Source organism: Lepisosteus oculatus, chromosome 6 (genome assembly GCF_040954835.1).
Source record: "Lepisosteus oculatus isolate fLepOcu1 chromosome 6, fLepOcu1.hap2, whole genome shotgun sequence".
Taxonomy (NCBI): Eukaryota; Metazoa; Chordata; class Actinopteri; order Semionotiformes; family Lepisosteidae; genus Lepisosteus; species Lepisosteus oculatus.
In genome coordinates, this window is record NC_090701.1 from 2,734,431 (window position 1) to 2,757,819 (window position 23,389).

At 41.9% G+C, this 23,389-nt stretch overlaps 1 protein-coding gene across 2 annotated transcripts in view; it reads left to right on the top strand.

Annotated features, from left to right (window-relative positions):
• cntnap2a (contactin associated protein 2a) overlaps positions 1-23,389 on the top strand; it is a 460,034-nt gene that overhangs the window by 364,286 nt on the left and 72,359 nt on the right. For both annotated transcript variants that reach the window (XM_015354892.2, XM_015354893.2), the window contains exon 16: positions 897-1,024. In XM_015354892.2, coding sequence (XP_015210378.1) covers positions 897-1,024 — 128 coding nt within the window. The remainder of the gene's footprint in view (positions 1-896; positions 1,025-23,389) is intronic.

Genomic DNA, 23,389 nt, shown 5'->3' on the forward strand with positions numbered 1-23,389 from the left:
CTCCCCAGAGCGTGGCGAATTGTGTGAAAGTGAATTACAGTGGTGGGGTATCACCTTTGTTCCACGAAAAGCAGAACTGACAGATAAATTTCAGACAGATTATAGGCTGAATGTCACACTTTTAACAACAGATTTTTATAAAGGAAAACCAAGAGTTTTGTTTTAAATCATGATGCTTAAAAAGATAACACAGCCTGAGTTTTTAATTATATACTGAAAACAAAATGCTCTTACAATCATGTTTAATAAAGTTTTCTTCACATTTTAAGTAACCACCTGTTGACTTCAAAAGTTTTAAAGGATAATATTAAGTTAGTAATATATTAGATATTAGATAGTATTGGATTCAAGACCATTGACGTAGACCAACAGAAAGCACCACTTCTCCTGCTAACATTCAGAGCACATGGTTGCACCATAGAAAGTCTCCCCGCTTAGGAATCAAGCACAGAACCCAAATTTCCACTTCACTGTGCTGGAGCAAATGCTAGGAGCGCCTTTAATTGCAAATGGAATTTCTGTAGCATGATTGTTCTTGTGCTTTAGTGAAGAAAAACTCGGATTTCCTGCAAGTTCAAGTCTTTCATTTCTCAACATACTGTACACACTGTCCGCATTAATATCCTGTATTATCGTTCTGGCTTCCATTTTTTCCCTTATTGTTATCTTCTTACCCTGCCTGGAGAGAATCCATCCTGACAAGTCTCAACACCACTTTTGAACATTTTTTTTTTATTTCTGTTGTTTTAACATGTCCCCAACAGCAGTAGAAACATTTTTTTTTGTCGCAAAGAGGTCTCTTTTATTTCTGCCCTCTCTTGCATTTTGGGTGTTTCTTTTGACGGAAGCTGGTTCAGCTGGTTTGTTTGCTAAGCCGATGTCTCACCTTTCTGCAGGAGGGAGGACGCTGGTCTCTTGGTGTACAAGGACCACCTGCCCGTCAGCCAGCTGGTAGTTGGCGATACAAACAGACCAGGCTCCGAGGCCAAGCTGACTGTTGGACCACTGCGCTGTCAAGGAGACCGTAAGTGCAGCTATCCTGGCTCTTCAGCCAAGTCCCACGGGTCTGGGAGAGAGAGAGAGGCTTCTGTGTTGTCGCTTTGGGGCCTCAGGTGTCCCGTCTCGCGCTCCTCCTCACAAACGCCGTGGCATTCCCAAACGCCCCGTTTCTCGCCTTCATGCCCCCTGAAGCCACCACGTTCTCACGGGCGCCAGGTTTGCACAGATTCTCACTCCTGGACCGATTTCCTCCTCGCCTCTCTCTGCCTTCGGTATTTGAACCTCTCTCACTCACCAGCCCGCGCTCACTATCGGGAAAGCCTCCCGCAGAGTTTCTGTAGTGCGCGTCCTGACCTCCTCGACTGATTTCCCGGTTCCTGATCTAAACCCCTCCCTTTTCGACCTCGCCTTTCAGATGCAATTTTTGGATTCTCCTTCTCGGGTTTCTCTGGTAACCAGACTCATTCCTACATCTCCTGCCGACCTAGCCTCTGGATTACGTGTCTCGGATATAGTCCCAGTGCTACTCTGCATTCCGCAGGGTTCACGGCAACACATAGTGTAGGATCGCCCTGTTCAACCTCTCGGTTCCTGACATTAGGCTTATTCTAATGTAATGAAATACGTATGTGGGATAGCACAGACATAAAATACATCATTTATAGTACTGTATGTGTGTGTATGTTATTTAGCACTGATTTAATTAGTGAATAAAAACGCAAAATGCAAAATATTTTGAGAAATTCTCCAGTCCTGGACTGGTAAAGGAAGCATTTTATTGTTTTTAAATATTAAATGAGTGTATAATTGTAAAGACAGATTGAATTGTACAACAGAGGGTGATAAAGTTTGCTTTTGTGTGATGGGAAGGTTAAGTAAGAAATTATGGAGACAATGTATGCTCAAGATGATACAGTACGTTTAAAAAATAATGAAAAAATCAGTAACATAAAGTACGGACAATAAAAAAATCACTTTACATGCAGCTTCTTTTTAATTAACTTTTCTCTGGTACTTACGTATAAAGATAGCAAATATGTACTAAGGTGAATCCTACACTCACTTTCTTGGTGTGTTTTATTCATTAAGTGGACAGTTATAAAATGTGAACTGTGTGAAGCATGCTTAGATCTGTTGACTGTCCTAGTCTTAGACACTGTGTTATCAGTATTGGCACCTGATCTTTGTAAATCCAGCTAAATAAATAAGAGGATAAAAAATTAAACATTTTTTTAAGTATGCCAAGATGCAGAGAAAAATTACACTATATTTTACATAGACATGCATTTTCACATCTCTTTATTCTCATTAATCACCATATATATGTTTTACCATGATCAGTTCCGTCAGATTGCCATCACCTGTAGACAAGCCCATTTTTGCAGATTGATTCTGTTGCTTTGCGCCTGCTTTTTGTTCTCAAAGCAAAGGAATCTGCTTTGCTGCTGCAGACACTGTGCCTTTGTCGGACTGGCCAGTACAGATGAATTAGGGAGGAACTCTCATGAATCGTTTGCTTCTCCTAATGAAAATAACCCATGCATAACCTTTTGGTTAATTGCTGTAGAGACCTTTAGTTTATTTTCAGAAGGGTTGGTCTGATTAGCTTCTGTAGACTCCTTGTTTGCTTTGAGCAACAGTTGAGTGTTTCTGTTGTGCTATAGCAGGTTAGGATGCATTGGGAAACCCATCTCATTAAAACAGTTGTTTAGAGAACCTCTACGCTTACATGCTGTAGAGTGAATGCGCGTTAAAAAAGGCCCATGGACACAGCTGTCTTTTACAGTTTTTCACAGGTGCTTCGACACTTTCACGTTTCACAATGACTCTGCTAAAGTGCAAAAATGCTAATTTTATTCCCAAATGCATTTTAACCCCAACTACACACTCCAGCATCAGAAACCTTCCTCACTTACTTTTTTAACTTTATTGTCCCCTGAAGGAAGTTTGATTTGCATGCAGATAAAAAGACATAACACAAAAAATGTAACACATCATGAATCTCCATTAGCAAATAAAAAGTATGCATGCATGCAAAGAAAAGAAAACAAGTCATAAGCCTTACATTATCCTCGTAGTAAAAAATAAATACAAAATAGATACAGTAAGTTGTCACTGAGTGCAATAGATTCGTCACGTACACGATGAAAATACAAATTAAGAATCCTGCAACCTGTAGCAAGTGCATAATGGAGAGAATGTTTTTGGAGTGAAATGTAACAAAGTTACCATGAAAAAGAAAATATTCCCACCAAAACAACAAAATAATTACTTAACCAATAGTGTAAATTCAGCGTACATCAAATTGTGATAATAATTTTTTGGAAACCCTTTTCTATAGTATTAGTGTGCTGTTATTCTTACAAAAAAAAAATTGATGAATGATGTTTTGTGTCAAACAAGAGCAATAATGTCTTTCTGAGTGCCAGCTCTCTCATGCACCACAGGCATAAATTAAATTGACTTTGTAAGATAACAAGATGTAGTGTGACTGCAGCTGATTTCATATTGAAGTACATACAGTACATGCCGATGCACCAAAAACTATTCCAGGAGGATTATTGCTATTTCGTGGGCTTCTGCAGTTGCAGAAAAAACGTCTGGGCCATTACTGATACATTTCTGTTGTGATTTCTCTGCACATTCTCTATGCCACGTAGTTTCTCGCTTTGAGAAAATAAGGGCCACATCAAGGAAACGTTCTCGACCTGAGCTGTGTCAGATCAAATTCCATTTTTCTTTTATTTTCATTACCATTACCAACGGGTTTCTTTTTGCTTTCTTGTTTGCGGTGTCTGAGATTTGATAGACGGTGATGGAGATGAAGATGAAGCCAGGAAACAGAACAGAGGCTGCTGTGTCAATGGAGCAGCTTGGCTCTGTGGCCCCTGTTGGCCACTTTCGCCTGTCCCTGCTTGTTTGGCTTTGCCAGGTGTGATCTAGAGCTCCTGTCCAGCTGCTACAGCCAAAATGTCAGATTCTGCTGCACAGAATTAGTTGTGCATAGCACAGTGAGGCAGAGGTTAGCATTGCTGCCTCACAGTGCTGTTGCCCTGGGTTCAGCTTCTGCGGGCATATCTAGTTTTTACATTCTCCCTGAGTTAATGTGGGTCTCCTCTGAGTGCTCTGGTCTCCCACAATCAAGTCAAACAGCTAGATTAATTGGTTTCTGGGAAAGTTGCTCCTGGTGTGAGTGTGGGCGTGTCTGTGTCTGTGTGTGCCCTGTGATGGACTGGCGTCCTGTCCAGGGTGAGTGTGTGTGTCTGCCCTGTGATGGACTGGCGTCCTGTCCAGGGTGAGTGTGTGTGTCTGTCTGTGTCCTGTGATGGACTGGCGTCCTGTCCAGGGTGAGTGTGTGTGTGTGTGTCTGCCCTGGATTGGACTGGCGTCCTGTCCAGGGTGAGTGTGTGTGTCTGCCCTGTGATGGACTGGTGTCCTGTCCAGGGTGTGTGTGTGTGTCTGTGTGTGGCCTGTGATGGACTGGTGTCCTGTCCAGGGTGAGTGTGTGTGTCTGCCCTGTGATGGACTGGCGTCCTGTCCAGGGTGAGTGTGTGTGTGTGCCCTGTGATGGACTGGCGTCCTGTCCAGGGTGAGTGTGTGTGTGTCTGCCCTGTGATGGACTGGCGTCCTGTCCAGGGTGAGTGTGTCTGTCTGTGTCCTGTGATGGACTGGCGTCCTGTCCAGGGTGAGTGTTTGTGTCTGTGTGTGCCCTGTGATGGACTGGCGTCCTGTCCAGGGTGAGTGTGTGTGTGTGTGCCCTGTGATGGACTGGCGTCCTGTCCAGGGTGAGTGTGTGTGTCTGCCCTGTGATGGACTGGCGTCCTGTCCAGGGGGAGTGTGTGTGTCTGCCCTGTGATGGACTGGCATCCTGTCCAGGGGGGAGTGTGTGTGTGTGTCTGCCCTGTGATGGACTGGCGTCCTGTCCAGGGTGAGTGTGTGTGTCTGCCCTGCAATGGACTGGCGTCCTGTCCAGGGTGAGTGTGTGTATCTGCCCTGCAATGGACTGGTGTCCTGTCCAAGGTGTACCCTGCTTTGCACCCGTTGCTTGCTGAGATACGTTTCCCTCTCAGAAAACTACATTCTACAATTTTCTTTCATTTGCAGAACAGGATTCAAAAAGGAACGCGACATGAATTGTGATGCATAAGTGAAAATGGAAACGTGAAAAGTGCCAAATGGCACCACACCAGCCCAGTGAAAAATAACTGGGCTGTCATGGCAGCACTGGAGAACCTGCACATTCACTGCCTGTGTCAAATTTGAGATTTTGTATCGGCATGTTATAATGAATAAGAAAGACAGAAAGGAATAAAATGCTCAAGGAGCAGCTGAAAGGCAGAGTTCTCAGCTGACTTTCCGTAAAGCCCATTGTAACTTGAACTACTCAAAGCAATGCTTACAGGTTCACGACTTACGTTAGTAAATCCCAAATGCAGCAGGTTTACTAGACCTCTTTTAATCCTCAACAGTTTAAGGCTGTGGAGAAGGAATAAATTGATCCTATTGAGCCTTAATTGGATCAGTTTAACTCCTCTCGCATGTGTATAACTGATTTTAACAGCTCATAGAGATGTAGAAAGCCTGTTGGATTCCAGTTGTGAGTCCCTGACTTGGATTGAGCTTTTGGAAAGAACTGTAAAGCTCATAATGCCATCAAGTGATATGTTAATGGGAAAACTAGAAAATTCCCTTTAACAGACCCAAACCCCCTGAGCCTGGGCAAACCCCCATGTTTCCCCTTGTGCCGCTACGCATAGGGTCTTTTTTGCCCTCCTGGCCATTCCACGGCATGCCCTTCCAACATCTGTGACAGTAGTTAGTAGTTGCTTGATCCAAGTATCTCATCCAGATGTTTTGAAACGAAACCAGGATGCCAGGTTCAACAGCATGGCTTTGCAGCTTGTCCAGCACTCCCTCCCACATCCTTTTGCATAGTGAAATCCCACCTGTTCTTGGTTTTACTTCCGTACAATTTGCACTTGAGTCCTGTGGTGATGAAGGGAGTAATAATACTCAGTGAGACAGCTACAAAGCAAGTGATTTTTTTATATTTTCTGGTGGTTGAAATTTCATAAAAGTGCAATATAATTACATTTTAAAAACTCTTCCCCGTGAGTGAAGCACTACTTCAGTTGAAACATTACCAAAAAACATGCATGTTACTTATAGTGTAGTACAAGGGGGAAAAATGTTTTTATGATTTTTACAATTTGGGAACACATATTAGGGCAAATAAAATTCAGTAAAATATGAAAGATATTAATTTGTAAAAGGTTTAGCATAAGGCTCCAAAATGTTCATCCAGAAAGTCCATTTCACACATTTCCTTACTTTTCTCAAAGATAATCACGCTCATAAACTTAATTTTTCTCTCGTTTTAAATTACTTTTAAATTACTGGTTTTGAAAGTACTGCTTTTCAGGGGGATGTAAGGTTTCAGTGCAAATATTTTAATACATTTGTTCTCTAAATTATTAGAGACAGATAATCCTGTGCTTTGTGCGAGGAGTCAATTTTGCTGCCATGCACAATTAAGTTACAACGTGAGAAACAGTAAATGAGGGGAGAAGCCAGGGGTGTGGTAACCATTTGTTGGAATGTAAAATGCACGACACTATTTCCATGAAGATTTATTAACATTTCATTGCATATATTGGTTTGCAGAAGTGATTTATGGTTTTCATATCTGCTGAATACAATTAGAAGCTTCTGTGAGAAATTAATAACATTATATCTTATGGACATCTGTTATTTCATTGGTATCCACATTTGGCTTTTTAGTAGTGTTGTAGAATATTTTAGTTTTGCCAGTACTTTCCATTTTATACAGTATGTATTCCAGTGCTACAGTGGATATCTTGGATACTGTACATAACCCGCTTCGACCATCATGTTTTAATAAAGTCCCAGGAGCTAAGCTAAGAAAACATAGAACATCACTGGGCTGTAACAACATGTCCTAATTTGATGAATAAGCTTTAAATTTTAATAATTCAATATTTCATGATTTATCATGTTCTATCTTTACATCTTGATCAATATTCTAGGAATTTTTAAATAAAATTAAATTAGGAAATTGTTTTCTAGCTCAAAACCACAGAAAACTTTACAGTTGCATAATAGACACAGGAAGGAGTTACAATACAGTACTGAATATGGATGTTTGGATTTAAAATATTTTTGCAAAGCCTCCACTGTTTTGTGCTGTTATAATAACACCGACTGCTCTTTATACATACCTGTATATTATGAATTCATAAAAGATAAGTTTGGCTTATAAGAAACAGAGTTTGTCATTCAGCATCTTTAAGTCACTTTAATCATCATCTTCCAACACCTCATCACAACCCAACTTCACACGTTGTACTTATTTTCCATCTAACTTCAAAGTTGCCCAGGCATTTGGTTCTCAAGCTCATTTGCTGGGTTTGCAACAGCTCAAACAGCACAAGAAAGTCTATTGCTCCTTTTGAAGGACCAGCTACACCTTTTCCATCGGGATTAAAGTCCCGATTAATCCCCGGAAACACTTTCTGTGCAAGGAACAGAGCAGCTTGTTCCACACTCCCAGGAATCACTCAGGACTTTTTACATCAATCTGGGATCATTTACAGTACATTCAGTGGCTCTGGCTCTGACAGTATTTTAACTCAATCAGTCGGCTACTGTGTGGGAAGGGACACGAAGAGACGCATCTCAACAGCTTGCATATTGAAGAGTTGTTTTACGTTTTGAACAGGGAACGATCCCTGTGTACCATCCCTGTCAATCGCTGCATGACTGTGTTGGAGCTAATTGTGGACACAATAGGTATTGATCACTAAAGAAGAGGTGTCTGACATGAGAGTTAGGTTTAGGGTTAGGGTAAGGGTAAGGGTTAGCCAGCAGCCATATCACCCTGCATCTCACAGGTGTGAGCTGGTCAGTACCTGGATGGGAGACCTCCTGGGAAAGCTAAGGTTGCTGCTGGAAGAAGTGTTAGGGCCAGTAGGGGGTGCTCACTCCCCGTTCTGTGTGGGTCCCAGTGCCCCAGTATAGTGATGGAGACACTATACTGTAAAAAGGTGCCGTCCTTCGGATGAGATGTAAAACTGAGGTCCTGACTCTCTGTGGTCATTAAAAATCCCAGGGCGTTTCTCAAAAAGAGTAGGGCTGTAACCCCGGTGTCCTGGCCAGATTTCCCATTGCCCCTTACCAGTCATGGCCTCCTAATAATCCCCATCTCTGAACTGGCTTCATCACACTGTTCTCCTCCCCCATAGCTGGTGTGTGGGGAGTGTTCTGGCACACTGTGGCTGCCGTCGCATCATCCAGGTGGGGCTGCACACTGGTGGGGGTGGAGGGGAGTGAAGCGCTTTTAAGTAGAGTGTCCACAAAAGTGCTATATAAGTGTAAGCAATTATTATTAAAATTATAAGAGCTTGTCATGTTTACAAATGGTCAAATAACATTACAGAAACACACAGACCAGATCTTTTCAGCATAGAAAAAAATATCCATCGTTGCTTTTGATGGATGTAGAAACAAACATGCACACAGGCACACAGTTAGGAAATCACTGAACAGTGAAATAAAGGTTCTGCCATCACCATAGGTCCCTGACTGCTTCAGACCCAGAAATGGATGTAGCTGGAGTTGTTTTATTGCCTGTGATCTAGTGAAGTATAGCGTGTTTATCATCAAAGAAGTCATTTGTCTTGGTTTGACCTTGTAGCATGAATCTTTTAGGTGTTATACATCATATTCTTAATGAAGTGTTCGGGGCGTTGGGGTCATTCTGGAGCTGACAGTGCTTTGATGGGATGTCATAGAAAAGGCAACAGGATGCAAGATTGCTTTGTCAATCTCAGTTTGCCACTGTATAAAATCAGTACGTGACATTATTAATTTCTAAAATAAAAGGTTAGAATTCTCATTGCACTGAAAGATTATATTTATAACTTTTGTTTGACATATTGGGAAACATATTACAACAAAGTTTTTGTCAACTGCTCATAACATTGTGTGCATTGTATACACGTGCACTGCCACACTTATAGTATACAGCTGTGCCAAGTTTCTTCTTAGCAGAAGCTCTCCAGACACTTTGGTTTTAATCTGTTTTAAACCATGTCTTTCAGTTTTCAACAAGCTTATTTTTTGCAAATTAATTTAATTGGTTCATATGAGGGGTGCAATTTTTAAAATCCTTTGCATCATTGTTGTGTATCAGATTCAACTAGAAACTACACCAGACTTTTGGAAAACTTGCAAAATCTCTCCACAAAATGTGCGCATTAAACGTCTGTGTATCTGTGGTTTAAAAAGATGGTGTTCATCACTGACCTCAATCACTATAATTCTAATAATGATAATAATGTTTCTATATTAGCCCTATACAATTTCTTGCATTAGGAATTCGTCTTTTCGCATACCCCAGCTTTTCTCCATGGAGACACAGACAGGGAGAGAGAAGCCTGGGGTTAGAGCACAGGGTCAGCCATTGTACAGCACCCCTGGAGCAGTTGGGGTTAAGGGCCTTGCTCAGGGGCCCAAAAGAGTAGGATTCCTCTGCCGGCCGCGGGATTTGAACCTTTTTTTAGTTAATGAATAGCTGTGAGCTTAACCCAATGCAAGTTGTACATACAGCATTACATAAAGTGTTGACTGGAGTCTTTCTGAAGCTGTCCAAATATTGATTACTCACTGATCAATCTTCTGTAGACTTTCAAATACAAGGCTCAATCATATCATTGATAGAATTAATAATTACTGAGCCATTCAGCCCATCTAGCTGTTGGTAGCTAATTACTCCAAGACTCTCACCTAACTGAATAGGTGCTTTACTGTATATAATTTAATAAATACTGCTACTTGGGCCTTTCTATAGTATTCTATTGGAACAGATATTACAATTACTAATTACAATTACAAGAAGAGATGTTCAGCCAGTGCTTTAAAGGGGGAATTCCTTCCTGAACACAATAACACAATGTACAGATTAATATTTTCCAAATACATTTGCTGATGCTTATTTTCGAAGCCACAGAAAGCGCAGATTCAGGCTTGAAAGGGAGGTGTTTAATTATTTTAGCTCCTTAGGCACCAATTATGCTTGGCCGACGCCAGCGTCCTTCGTGATCAAAACATGTCAGTCTTAATCTCGGAAAAGGACGTTTCTGAACTCTCAGGTGATGCCTGTGCGAGTCTGTGACGATTCTCTTGTGCTTCAGTGAGAAACCCAGAATGCTTCAGAAATCACTGGATTATTCACCTCGAACCTTTGCTTCTGTGATAAAGGAAGTCGAGATAAGACGCCACTTTGAAATTATTTGTGAAATCTTAATGGTCAGAAAAATATATTTTTTTATTCTTCAAAAATGTAGAACCTGTAATAGAATAGAATAAAATAATAAAAGTATGGTAAAGTCATGATGTTTAATAATCACTGATTGCATCTCTACCCTTTGTTCCAGACTTTCATTTTAAATTCATGTCTGAGTATTAGTTTAATCCTCCTAAAGCCCTGATTTCTCAAGACATGAAAAAATAATTTGAGCCAGCATAAGAACATAATATTTACAAAATGTTTTTTTAAGGCAAAAACATGATGATAATTTAGAAAATAATAATTAGTAGGGGAATTTGGGCTTGGTATTGGCATTTTGAATGGAATTAACATCCCTGATTAAAATCCAGATAATTACTTGGGTTTTACTATTTTCAGTCCTGTAATTAGATGATTTAGAGATTTTGAGATCCATTTTTATCTGATATGCTCACCTTGCAGTTCCTACCAACCCCAGTTTATTTGTAAGGCAGGGTTGCACACAGTTCAGGGACCACCCTTGACCGCCCGTGGCCACCCTTGACCGTCTTTGGCCTCACCGGCATGTCTGTGGGCAGTGGGAGGAATCTACAGCACCTGAGTAAATCTGTTTTGGCCACAAGGAGGGCATCCAAGCTGACCAGCTGTGTTTCTGAAGCCGACACCCTGGTTTCTTTGTAAAAAAAAGGCCTTGAATCAACTAAAAAGAGGTCCTTGAATCAACTAATTACTACCTATGGCACCAAAAGGGCTCAGTGAGGCTCCATGCGGACGGCACCCGAGTCTGTAACAAGCCAAGGACCAAGAGATGTGTGGCATCTGAGGTAACAGCCTCAACGCTGTGCTTCCCACGTTGTTACACTGTGTTTCCAAAGCCACACCCTGTGCCTCCTCCTGGCTGGCTGGCTGTAGCTGCAGCCTGAGCGTTTGTGACCACATGGGTTGGTTGGCTGCCAGGACAGTGCCCAGAGATACCTGTCAAGGTCCTGCTGGTATCTAAACAGACTGGTTTCAAAGGACTGCTTGTCCTAGCCTGTCTTGCTGTGTGTGAGGTATCTCTTCTCAGTGTGTCCTCTATCAGGCATACGGGGCCTTACACAGCTGTATGAGCTGGAACAAGAGTGTGTCTGGCTGTGTTGTTGCCGTGGGGCCAGTTTGTTCGGGTGGCCATGCTGGTACGCCTGGGCACTGGTGCCTGCGTGTATCTATTGCTCAATAAAGCACTGGTCTGTGTCTGGGCTTTCAGGCCACTGGCTTTCGGCTGACTCGAACGCCAGTATTGTTGATTTATTACAGGAGTTCTGCAGGAATATTACAGGGGGCTTATGAAAAACTTAACCGCTCTCTTTTTGGATGTAAGACCATTTCCATGTAAATGAACAGTAAAACCGGGGGTGTATATATAATGCAACAAATGTGTATTGTAGATAAATCCACAAATATGTCATTTCCAACACTCCTTTTTTTTTTCTTTTCCTTTCATGGCACCCGTGCTTAAAAAGTTTTACTTTTCTTACATAAGCTTCAGTCTGACAGGAAGTCCTTGGTGCATTGTGTCTAATTATTTGCTTTTATTCAGCAGAGTTTCTATAGGTCTCTAAGGTCTTCACAGTTACAGACAGGTTTTAATCGTGTCTCGTTAGATGTCTCTTTTCTTTGAAAGCAGTAAAAAATGAAAAGAACACTTAATTCTCAGTGCAAGATATATTCTAAGCTTATCTGAGACGGTGTGAATTCAAGCCAGGCTGAAATGAGAATGTAATATAGGGTGACTAATACAAAACCAAAGTCTCTTTCTCCCTCATTTTCTGTGTCAGACCTCCTCAGATTGCACAGTAACCAAAAGGTTTCATCTCCAGGGCTTGTTGATTTATCATGTAAATTAAAGACTGTTGCCTGGTAAAACGGGAGACAGCTGTTCACACAGCAGCACCACGGCCCCATCCCATTCCTATATCCCCATACCTTTCCCTCGGAGACTCGTTGACAGACAAGGAACGCGTTTTAAAGCTTCACTGTGGATGACAAAATGGAGCAAATGTGGCCCTTAGCAAAAAAAAAAAGAATCCTTCCCCCAGGAAAACTAAAAGAAGTCTAGAGTTCTCCATCATAACAACACATAAAGGTTACAAATGAGAGGAGGCTGTTTGGCCTTTCTAACTCATCTGGTTGCTGGCAGCAGATTGAGCTGAGGAGCTCACCCAGCTGTTTCTGGAAAGTGGCCAGGGCATTGCCTTCATCCTGCTGGCTGGGTGCCTTTTTCCAGACTCACACCTTCCCCTCACAGATAAGAGTCACAGCTTGGCTGATTGACACAGAAAAATAAAATATTGTATTTTTAATCCTGTGTTTATTTAATATGTCCCTGCACACCTCTACTTTAGCCTTCTGCTAACAATTTTAACTTTTTTTTTATAAGTACCACCTTAAACATCATTGCTAATGTCTCTTTTGTTCTTTCATACTATACTGTATATAACCTTGTAAGACATTTTTAAAAGCATGGTCACATTTGGACCGATATTACATCTTTAAGAAATATGTAAAAGGACCTACAGTACAGTACATAGCCTTAATTTGTTCCTATTGAGGGCAGCTGCAGTGCTCCCATAATGCACAGGCAGTGCTTTGGTAAGGTCTCCAAGAAAAGTCGTTGTTCAAGTCATTCTTTTAGAACTATTTGGTGCGAGCTGTTTTTTTTTAAATATTTTAATAGTTGCACAAGACCTTAAGGCTTATGAGGATTTTTTTTGTTAATTGTTGCCGTGCCCCTCTTGAAGAGCTTTTCTTATCTATGTGTAACTGTTGTTGTAACGAAGCGTTGATCAGGACCCTGTGCAGACGGCAGAATCCGGAAGGGAGTGGAACAGACAGGGGAAGGAGACGACGAGGAACTGGGCAGGTTGACGATCAGGGGGGCTGGTGCTCGGGGGGGCGTGGCCAGGGCGAACAAGCCCAGGGGGGTCCGAAGGTCCGGTACCGGGTGATCCATCCAAGACAAAACAAGACACAGTTAAAAACCGGAATGGGATCCGGTGCAGGGAGAGGGAATAAAAATGGGGATGACGAGGCCAGGAGCTCCGAAACCCCGGACTCAGCTGGGTCAGGACGCCGATGGGAGGCCTGTGCCCTCAAGTCGGGCGAATTGGTGGAAGGCCGGCCTCCGGGCGTCCGTCTTCCAGTGCAGAGCCCAGAGTGGCAAGAGCACCCGGATAAAATACGGAGGGGCAGGACTGGGAGTAAGTGCACGTAATTAGCAAAATGTGAAAGAGCCGGAGCGCCCTTCAGAGGAGGGATTACGATCGTGACAGTTGTTATAATTAAATTTAATTTCGCCGGCTTCTTTCATTTCACTCCTCATAATCGCCAGGGTCTTCCGTAAAGGTGACAGGAAAGCTAGAGGGCTCAAAATTAAGGAACCAAAAAGGAGGGAGGATTTTAACACAGTAGATGACACCGCAAAAATCTCTATGATTTTTCTAAATACCACAGCAAAACAAAGGCTAATAGAGAAATAAAATGTGCTTTAAAATGTCACAGGGCTTGTGCCATGCTCTTTAAACACAGACAGCCAGGTAGGTTCACTGCAATATTGTGAACTGACAAATAGCCCGCATTCTTATCGAACAGAATGGGCTTTACTGAAGTGGAGAAAACCTCCCCTGTCCTTAAAAATAAAAAACGGGCATGAAGAGAAAATCGGGAAGCGTCTTGTGGATATTTATTGTACCCAGAGTGCTGATAAAGAGCCCCATTTGTTATTTTGATGTGAACAGATGCCTTTTCTTTGTGGGACTGCAGGACAGCAGGGCTGCAGGTCAGCCCTGACCTGGACTGTGAGGTTTAGGTTCTCTGCTCAGTCCGACAAAAGGAAGGCCCCCCTGGTGGCGTGAGCACTGGACCCACCGTTTTGCTAGCAGGAGTTCCTGCTGACCACTCGCTCCTTTTCAGGGCATCTGCTCCGTTGCCCCCAGACCAAGCACCAACCTCGCTTTTTTATGGTTCATCAGGGGTGATAGAACACTCCCTGTCTGTACGTTTGCAGATAAAAAGGGTCAGAGCTGCGTCCCTTGATTTTCTCCCGATATCCACACTTCCTCCTCGACCGCTGCAAAGATTTGGAGTCTTGGAAAATCCTAAGTCTTTGGTTTTCTTTCCTCCAACACACGGATGAAGCTCTGCTGTGTGGCCGGTTGCTCAACAGAACCTCCTCTCCTGGAGCGGGCCTTTCAAAGTTCATTGTGGACGAGGGGCACCTGTGTGTGCCCAAATGTGGACTTTTTGGATCACACATGACTCATGGGAGATTGTGGAGACCAGTGGAGGACATTGCAGAGGGCAAGCTCTTAACGTCCACTACATTCCCGTTCGTCTGAACTAATTTAGCACTTAGAGGAGGAGACAACATAATCATTGTGTACCGAACAGTTTCTACAGTACATGACTGGGTCTGTGAAAAAAATGGGCAGTTTCCAGCGGCTAAATGTTAGCCAATCTACTCTCTGCGTTAGGATATCACTATCATGAGTGAAAACACAACAGTAGGGATCATTTTAAGAGGATATTTAAAAGATAATCAGTCTGTGCTAGCCGTTATTTTAGTTTGTTTAAGCTCCATAAACTTTCCTGAAGCCAAACAACCATCATGAGCCACTGATGTTCTGCCACCTTTATTCAATGCAGAAGACTCAGTTCTGTCCCATGGAATAATAGGCATTAAGAGTGCACCATGATATCACAAGAACCTTTTAAACAGCCGTCTTCTCTGTGTTTTCTAGAGAGATCTGGGCATAAGTTTTCGAGCATTCATCAAGCACTGCCTTGAACAGCGTGTCATCCTTTTCTCCACCAAGGCCAGGCCTATCAGTGCAGGCGGTGAGGGATGGGCTGTCCTCTGGGGACCGAGGTGTTCTCTGTCAGCGCTGTCGATAAAAACCCACTGATGAAGTCTGAGTACAAGCCTCTCGTGGAGCCGGCAGGTTAATTGAGGCCTGTGAGCGTTATGATGATAATGCCCGATGGCAGTGAGGAACATTCTTAGCCCTGCAGTCACTTTCTTTATCATTTTTAACCACCAGCGCAACAAAACAGGGCTCGATTTGACAGAATCCTAAAGAGTGCTGAATTCCCAGAACAGACGCTTGAGCGTGAAAAATGGGCTGCGGGATGTCAGGAAATAAATGTGTTTTAATAATTCTTCAAGTGACTTGTCAGTGTTTTATAGCACTCTTTCAACAATTTGAGGGTTCTGGCTCAGCTGTGTCAGATGGCTCGAGGTGCCGGAGGCACCTCTGGCACCTCGAGCTGCGATGCAGCTGCTCAATTCGATAGCGATGGAAAAACTCCGGTGCAGAAGCTGCTGTGCGGAGCAGTGCTCAGGGTCCAAGACAGGGCTGCGGAAGGTTGTGGGTTCAAGTCCCAGCTGTGCCACTGCTGCTGCACCCCTGAGCCATGTACTTCCTTGGAATTGCTCCAGTAAAATACCCAGCTGTGTAAATGGGTCACTCAGTCAAGTAAGTTACTTAGTACACCATTTGTACAGGAGAAGTACTTAGCAAAAACACTGTTTAGTACTGTACGCAAAAAGCTTGTAGCAGAAGTTTTCTGTCCAATATTTAATAATAATAATTGCTTACACTTACTGTATACAGCGCTTGTCTGGACACACCACTCAAAGCTCTTTACAGGTAATGGGGATCCCCTCCACCACCACCAGTGTCCAGCCCCACCTGGATGATGTGACAGCAGCCATAGTGCGCCAGAACGCTCCCCCCCACACACCAGCTCTCAGTGGGGAGGACAGCAGAGTGATGAAGCCAGTAGTTTAGTAGTTTACTGTGCTTCCAGTATAGTTCTAAATAAATAATGACCCACAGAACTACTATCCGGTACCATGGTACAGTACACATTGTTAACATAATAGTAAGTTTTCAAATACTCCTTTGACTCACTGTAAAATATATCTCACTCCAGATAGGAAAACCAGGAAATCTCAAAATATATACTGCACAGTATGTATGTATTTTTTGGTGGTTCTAAATTTTAAATATAAAAATGTACCCTCCACCACCCCAAAAAATCTCTCTTCCAGCACTGGTGTGTTATTTAGTGTTAACTATCAAACAGCCACTAAAAAAAGCTCAGGAGGCTACAGCCACAGTTCTGTGAAGATACTTCATACTGTGTATACTGTATGTCTAAAATAATTATTTTGTCATGTGTATAGTGAAAACATACTGTACAGTATAAGCAATACTAATTACTTACACTTAAATTGAATTTTAAAATTCTTTATAGCTTCGTACTGCAGTGCGAATTAAATGTCTTGCAGTTTTCTTGTAAAAGAAATCAAAGTATTGCTCATTTGCGTTTGCCACACAATACCTCGTCTCATGTTTGAGTCTATCAGCACAGTTAACATGATAATGTAGCTAGTTTTTTATTTTATTTCTAGCTACTATCAAAGTAATCTTTGTGGCATTTCTTTATAAATGCTCATTTTTACTACATTTTCACTACAATTTTCTTTAATTTAGACAAATCTTATATGATACAGATGATTTTTAAGAATGATTGTCAAACTGCATTTTAGGGCTTTTAGTTTTCTATGACTGTATATCTTGTGCAGTATATTGTGGATATACAGTACATAGTTTGACTATTACACACTTTTATACTTTTTGTATCTGTTTTAATTTTTGCAGCTTTTGATTCTTAGGTTTTCTATTTTTTCCACCAAAGGAATTGAGTGAAAGTGCATTGTTACTGTCTGTGTAGTATTGTGTATCCTTGTTTCTCCTGTACTTAAATTAATTTGAACAAGGTCCAGTGGACCTGCTGTTGTTAGATGATAGGTTGTTAGAAGATGGTTACATTCACAATCACCAAAAACAGCAAAAAGATGCAGTCATTTATGTCTTACGTTTTCTTAGTAGTTTTACTGCAGTGCACAAAACTTTTTTATTTAACATTATTATTATTATTATTATTATTATTATCGGTGCTAATGGAAACAATTCCACATGGTCATGAAAGGGAAAAAGACACCACAGATAGGTCTCGTCTTAGCACTGTTGTACATGTTGTACATACTGTATCATTGCAGGTGAAAGATCAATACAAATAACTTATATTGTGCGTTGTGTGACTCGTAGAAAATTTTACAGGTTAGGTCTTAAAAACCATCCTCTGGGAGGGTAGAATCAGTTTTCTATGTACTCTTAGAAGTTGTCTGATTGATTTTGTTTCATAAAAATAATGCTGAAATGTCTAACTCATTTGCACAGCAAAATGTCAGGGGAGTCCGGATTCCAGCGAACCAAGATGACTGATTTTGAACAGTCATAGTGCTGGTCTGTTTGTCAGACGCAGGTGCTGAGTTGTTTGATCTGTGCAATCAGAGAAACCTGTAAATGAGTTCTGAAAAATGCTGACGAATGCTTATTTGCCAGGAGCATCTCACAGCCTCTTGAATAATGCCACACAGTCTTGCTTGTCTAATTGCGTGGCTTCTTCATGAATAAAGGAACATTTCCACACAGAAGTGCATATCTCAGCATGCAACTTTATTTATCCCAGAATGTCATTTGGTATTTTTGGCTCAATACAATAATGATAATGGAAAGAGAAATCTGCCTAGAACACCTCCACAGAGCAGACAATAATAATAGTAATTATAATAATAATAATAATAATAATAATAATAATAATAATAATAATGTTTGGTCATTTTAGTCTTTTGAGGCTGAATAATGAATAGAACTTCTTCTATGTTAGTTCTGACGTTGGCCTTTAACTCATAATTATACTTCACGTAGATACTTTGTCAGAAAATGGATGTGATAAAGGCTGCTACAACTGCTGGAATGGTTGAAGAATAGCACCATTGAGGAGCTCTGCGTGAATGAAGCCCCCTGCTGGCCAGGCACTGCAAGTACTTGGTATCTCTACCTTACAAAGAACTCTGAGTAGGACCCACTCACATGGACAGGTGAAAGGAAGGAAACTAAGTGGAAGTGCTCTGTAAGGAGGCACTTCTGACTGAGAGGGCTTTGGGAGTATGGGGGATATTCAGAATTGAAAATGTAATGTCACATGTGTTTGGCAAAAATGAAAGAACAGAATTATTTTCACAATCTGCCCAGGAGTAATGGAGACCGTACACAGACATCTGACACATTGCTTTGACAAGCAGGTCCAGTAAGACTGTAGCCAATCACGAAGGATTGTGCTCTGAGCTGATGTATTTTAATGTGAAGTGGGTTTAACCTTTAAACTGCACAGTTAGGTGGTGTGACTCTCTCCTCAGAGCGAGTTTGATTCCTCCAGACTGCCCAGCGATACAGTAGCTGCCCTCTCATCAGCTCTCATGGAAAGCTTGGCAGCCCTTGCCCAGATAGATTCAAACTACGGAAGCAGTAACAATGAAAGGCGAATTGAGGGGATCACTTCATTAATGAAACATTAGTTTGAAGTCAGAGGTAGAAGAGAACACTATGCAGTAATGAGTGTTTGTTTCATTTCAGTTTCTGAATTGCAGTCCCTTAATAACTCTGGGGAAGGAAGATCCTGGATCATTATCAGATTCACATTCTTTTCATTACAGTGTTTTCTAACACTTTTCTTTGTTCGGCGTCAGTCAGGCTCCGGAGGCTCTTGCACTCACAGTGAGGCTGGTGGGAGGATGCAATATCCTTTTACTTCTGCACCTCGGCTCCAAGATAATTTCTTATAAATATTGCATCTCGTGCTCAAAATCTCATGATTCCTGTTGCCATAAATTAATACCCACATCCCTATAAACACAGGGAATAAACAAATTTGGGGGAAAATGAACTCTGCATATTTAACAAAAAACTGTTATACAGTAGGTGTGCCTACATGCGCAATCTCCATACTAAGATTTGGAAGACAATCACTAGAACGGAGGAGCTTATGTTAACACTAGAAACTGACTTCAAGTGCCTTAGTGTACGAAATGGTTTGAAAACACAGTCTGTGCAAATTAGTTCCCTAAAAAACAGTCACTTAGTACTCAAGTACAGATAGTTAACATGAGAAAAAAAATCCACTGTTCTCACAGTGATGTCACAACCAAGAGAGCAAAGGAAAGAAATTCAATAGGTCCACCTGATGTGGCAGAAATGCTATTGATCTTTTTGATTCTGTCGTCTCATCTTGCATGCTGTCTGTGTTCTGAAGTGTTACCCATATTTCAACGTTCAAAAAAGAGGAAACTCTTTTATTTGTCGAGAGGGAGGAACAGGGGTACTTGCACCAGTATCTATCAAACTGTTTTGCATCAATGCTATATAACAAGTTGTTATTGAAACACTGTATAACACGTATATAAAAATATACTGTATCTTGTTTGACATACTGTAAGTACAGGGTCTACATGCCAAGCACCAGATTCCAATTCTTCTCCAACACTGCAAAGGTGGGAATTGCGTCTTTATTTCCGCAGTGCATTTGCACTTTCGTTTTGGCTCAGGACACAGGGGACAGAGGAGACAGGAACATCAGAACAGGTGTGCGAACAAGAAGAGGCCGTTAGTCCAGTCGTGCTTTTCTTCAAATCACCACGACGGGTAACGCTGACAGCATCCCCTCTCGCCATGCAAAAGATACAGCTTACTGCTGCCAATCAGACCTCACCTGCACACGTGTGGGAGCTGTGAGGAAACCGGGGTGTCGGGAGAAAGCCCAGGCTGGCATAGGGTGAGCACAGACAGGCGCCCAAAGCACCTTGGAGCTCTGAGGCAGCAGCGCTACCTGCCATGACCCTGGCAATCTCACCATCATTACGGGGCACGACATGCGTGGATAATGAAAAAAATCATCTTTACTATTTATTTTATTTGATTATAATGATCTCTGAGCTTCCTGTGATGTGATGCTCAGGCTGGCCAGTTGCTCACATTTTTTTTGTATACCTGAGCTTAATGTCTTGCAACCTAAAATCTCAATTTTCCCCATTGGAAGTGCCGTCTCCCATCAAACCAGGGAGGCGTGTTCAGTTCGTTTGACATTTTAATTTGATTTTAATTGTGCAGCTATGTCAAGGCTCAGATTTGCTCCAGGTATAACCAGCTGAATTGTGCTCACTTCATTCCATCTCTATCTGATGGTTTAAACCAAATACTTGAAGACAAAATATTAAGGAGATCCTAAGGAGTTTACTTAGGAAAAAATATTCACATAACATTCTGAAAGAAGAACCTCATTCAGTTATTTCTTTTGAATATGAAGAGTATATATAATGTTTTCATATTGTTACAACTCTTGAAAGGAGTTTCTCTGCTAGGTTTTGGATTAATATTTTACCATCTGCATACAGTATGATCATAAATTCACCAATTAGGTCATTAGTCTAATGCACTGTAGGCTTGTTGACAATAAAAAGACAAATATTTGGACTAATGCTCTGATAGTTGTGGTTCACATTATTCAGTCTGGTAGTAAAAGTACAAAGTAGGGGATATTATGGCATTGTTAGCTAAGGAGAGAGAATAGTTATTGCCTCATGTGCTGGCTACTTCCAAACAGACCAACTGAAGCTTATATGTAAAGATAAAGAGACAGGAGAGTTTTGAGGACAAAAGAGAGACAGGAAGAACAGGATGAGGAGGAGTCCAGTGGAAAATAAAGAGGTAGACCTTTCTTCTGGGCTCCAGTACCAAAGGATGTGGGTTCAATCCCAGGTGGGAACACTGTAGCTATCCCTGTGAAGTGGACATTTTACCAGGCAGAAGTTGGCGTAGCACACCAATCTGATAAACTGGTACTAAAGTCATGTCTTGTCATTTGCCAAACCGCTTTATACCGTACGGTGTTGCGGGAAGCCGGAGCCTACCCGGCAAGCAACGAGCGCAAGGCAGGGTACATCACAGGGCGAGTGCAAGCCAGTCATACATGGGGACAATTTGGAGGCCACGGGGGGAAATTGGGCTGGTACACCGGGGTAACTCCCTACTCTTATCAAGAAATGCCCAGAGATCTTTAATGACCACTGAGAGTCAGGACCTCGGTTTAACATCTCATCTGAAAAGTGGCGCCCACTACAGTATAGTGTCCCCGCCACTATACCAGATAATTAGGACCCACACAGACCACAGGGTGGGCACCCCCCGCTGGTTCCATTAACACCACTTCCAGCAGCAACCATAGCTTCCCAGGAGGTCTCCCATCCAGGTACTGACCAGGCTCAATGCCGCTGGGCTTCAGTGGGCTGCCGGTTGAGAGCTGCAGGGTGATATGGCTGCTGGCTTTGGTACTAAAGTATATAAGAAAAATACAAGATCTATGAATTTTTATTCCATAGACAAGTGTTTTGGCCAAAAATAAAATTTCTTTAACAAAAATTTTCTTGCTACAATTGAGCAAAGACAAATTTCCTTTTAAGAATGTGTAGCAGTTTTTATAGCCTTTTCCCTTGACTTGGGAATAATATGCTTGAATGAAAGCTAATGAAGCCTTAATTCACAAAAACAAGGCAGTCGAACACACAGAGCTACAAGGATTTGCCTACCAAAGTGGATTATAAAAAAAATTGTCAAAAGGGTTGGGATTATTTTGCATCTCCTTGGGGCTCTCTCTGCACACTCTGACATTCCCACTGTATTTCACCTGTCCTACACCATTTCCAAGTCCAAGAGACGTTTTCCTTAAGCGAGTGGGTCAAAAACTGCACTGTCTGGGTAAATCTCTTGTTTAACTGTGTTGTAATACCCTTGAGAGAGGCACTTGGTTCAGACTGCTCCAGTAATTTCCCGGCCATGTAAATGGGTCTCTAAGTTGTCATTGAAAATGAGAATTTGTCCTCAGTTGACTTACCCGGTAAGACTAAGCTACAAAAGTAAAGTAAGTAAAAACAGGAGATGTGACAACCCAAACTGAGTGGGATTTCCAAATATCTCCTCCCTTCAAATGGAGTTTAGGTTGACAGGTATCTTTTAAAATAGGGAGTAACCTGTATGAAACTTGCTGCATTTAAGAAGGGAGTTCATGTCTTCTTATTTTTCAATCTGCAAATCGTTTTTTTGCACCGAGGACAAGGACAACACCCTTTGATTAGAAAGTGAATAATGTTGTGCCCATCCTCAAGAAGGTGACGAAACTGAACCAAATAATAGTAAACAAATAAGTTTTACTTCTATTGTATGTAAGGTTATGATAATCAGAATAAACCTATAGGATCATAAGTAAGGGAATAGGACTCTTTGGAATGGTCAGTGTGCCCATAGACAAGACAAGTCTTGCTTAACTGGTTATTCTTTGATAAAGTAACAGCAGTAATGCATATGAAAGTATAATATGGTATATTAAAAGAAATTTGATAGAGTTCCCTAAACAGGATTCTTAAATTGAAGGCCGTAGGCTCTCATGGTACAGCACAGCACACATTCGTATTTAGAACTAGAAAATGAATAGGAAAGAGGGAATACAGATCAAGTCTGAAGCTGAATGATCGAACTGGAATGGTGTAATTAGTGTACTAACTTAAGGATTTGTATGAGGACCACTGATCACCTAATTAATGTCAGTTATCTAGATTCTTGTGTCATTAGTTACATTACTGTAGTCAAGTTTGTAGATGATGTATAAAAAACAGAATCTGCAAGCACAGCAAAGCAGTAGGTAAGGAAATTAAAAAAAAAACTTGGGCAGACTGGGCAAATACGTGCAGTGGTACAGGACATTCACAACTCCTGACAAGCGCAGGATGTTTCACGCAAGTAGCAGAAACATGCACCCGAAGTGCGTAGCAGAATGATCCAGTCAAACCAGTGATTTGAAGCCAATCCAAGGCGTTTTTTAAATTATTTTTAGGAACTTTGTGAACGTTAAAGCATCGCCTTATCTCCTAATCATCTGGCTACCTTCTGAGGCTCTGCTACATACCCTCCTCCGGCTGAGACTCGGGTTCAAGCCTCCAGTACTGCACAGGGAGAATGAGGCCGTGCTGCCTGCACCTCTGACGCACTGCCAGGGTTTTTCGGACCGTGGGCACTCTGTGAGCTCCGACACCCCTGGCGGGACACAGGAGGGTCACCCCTTGCTGCTGTCAATACACGACACGAC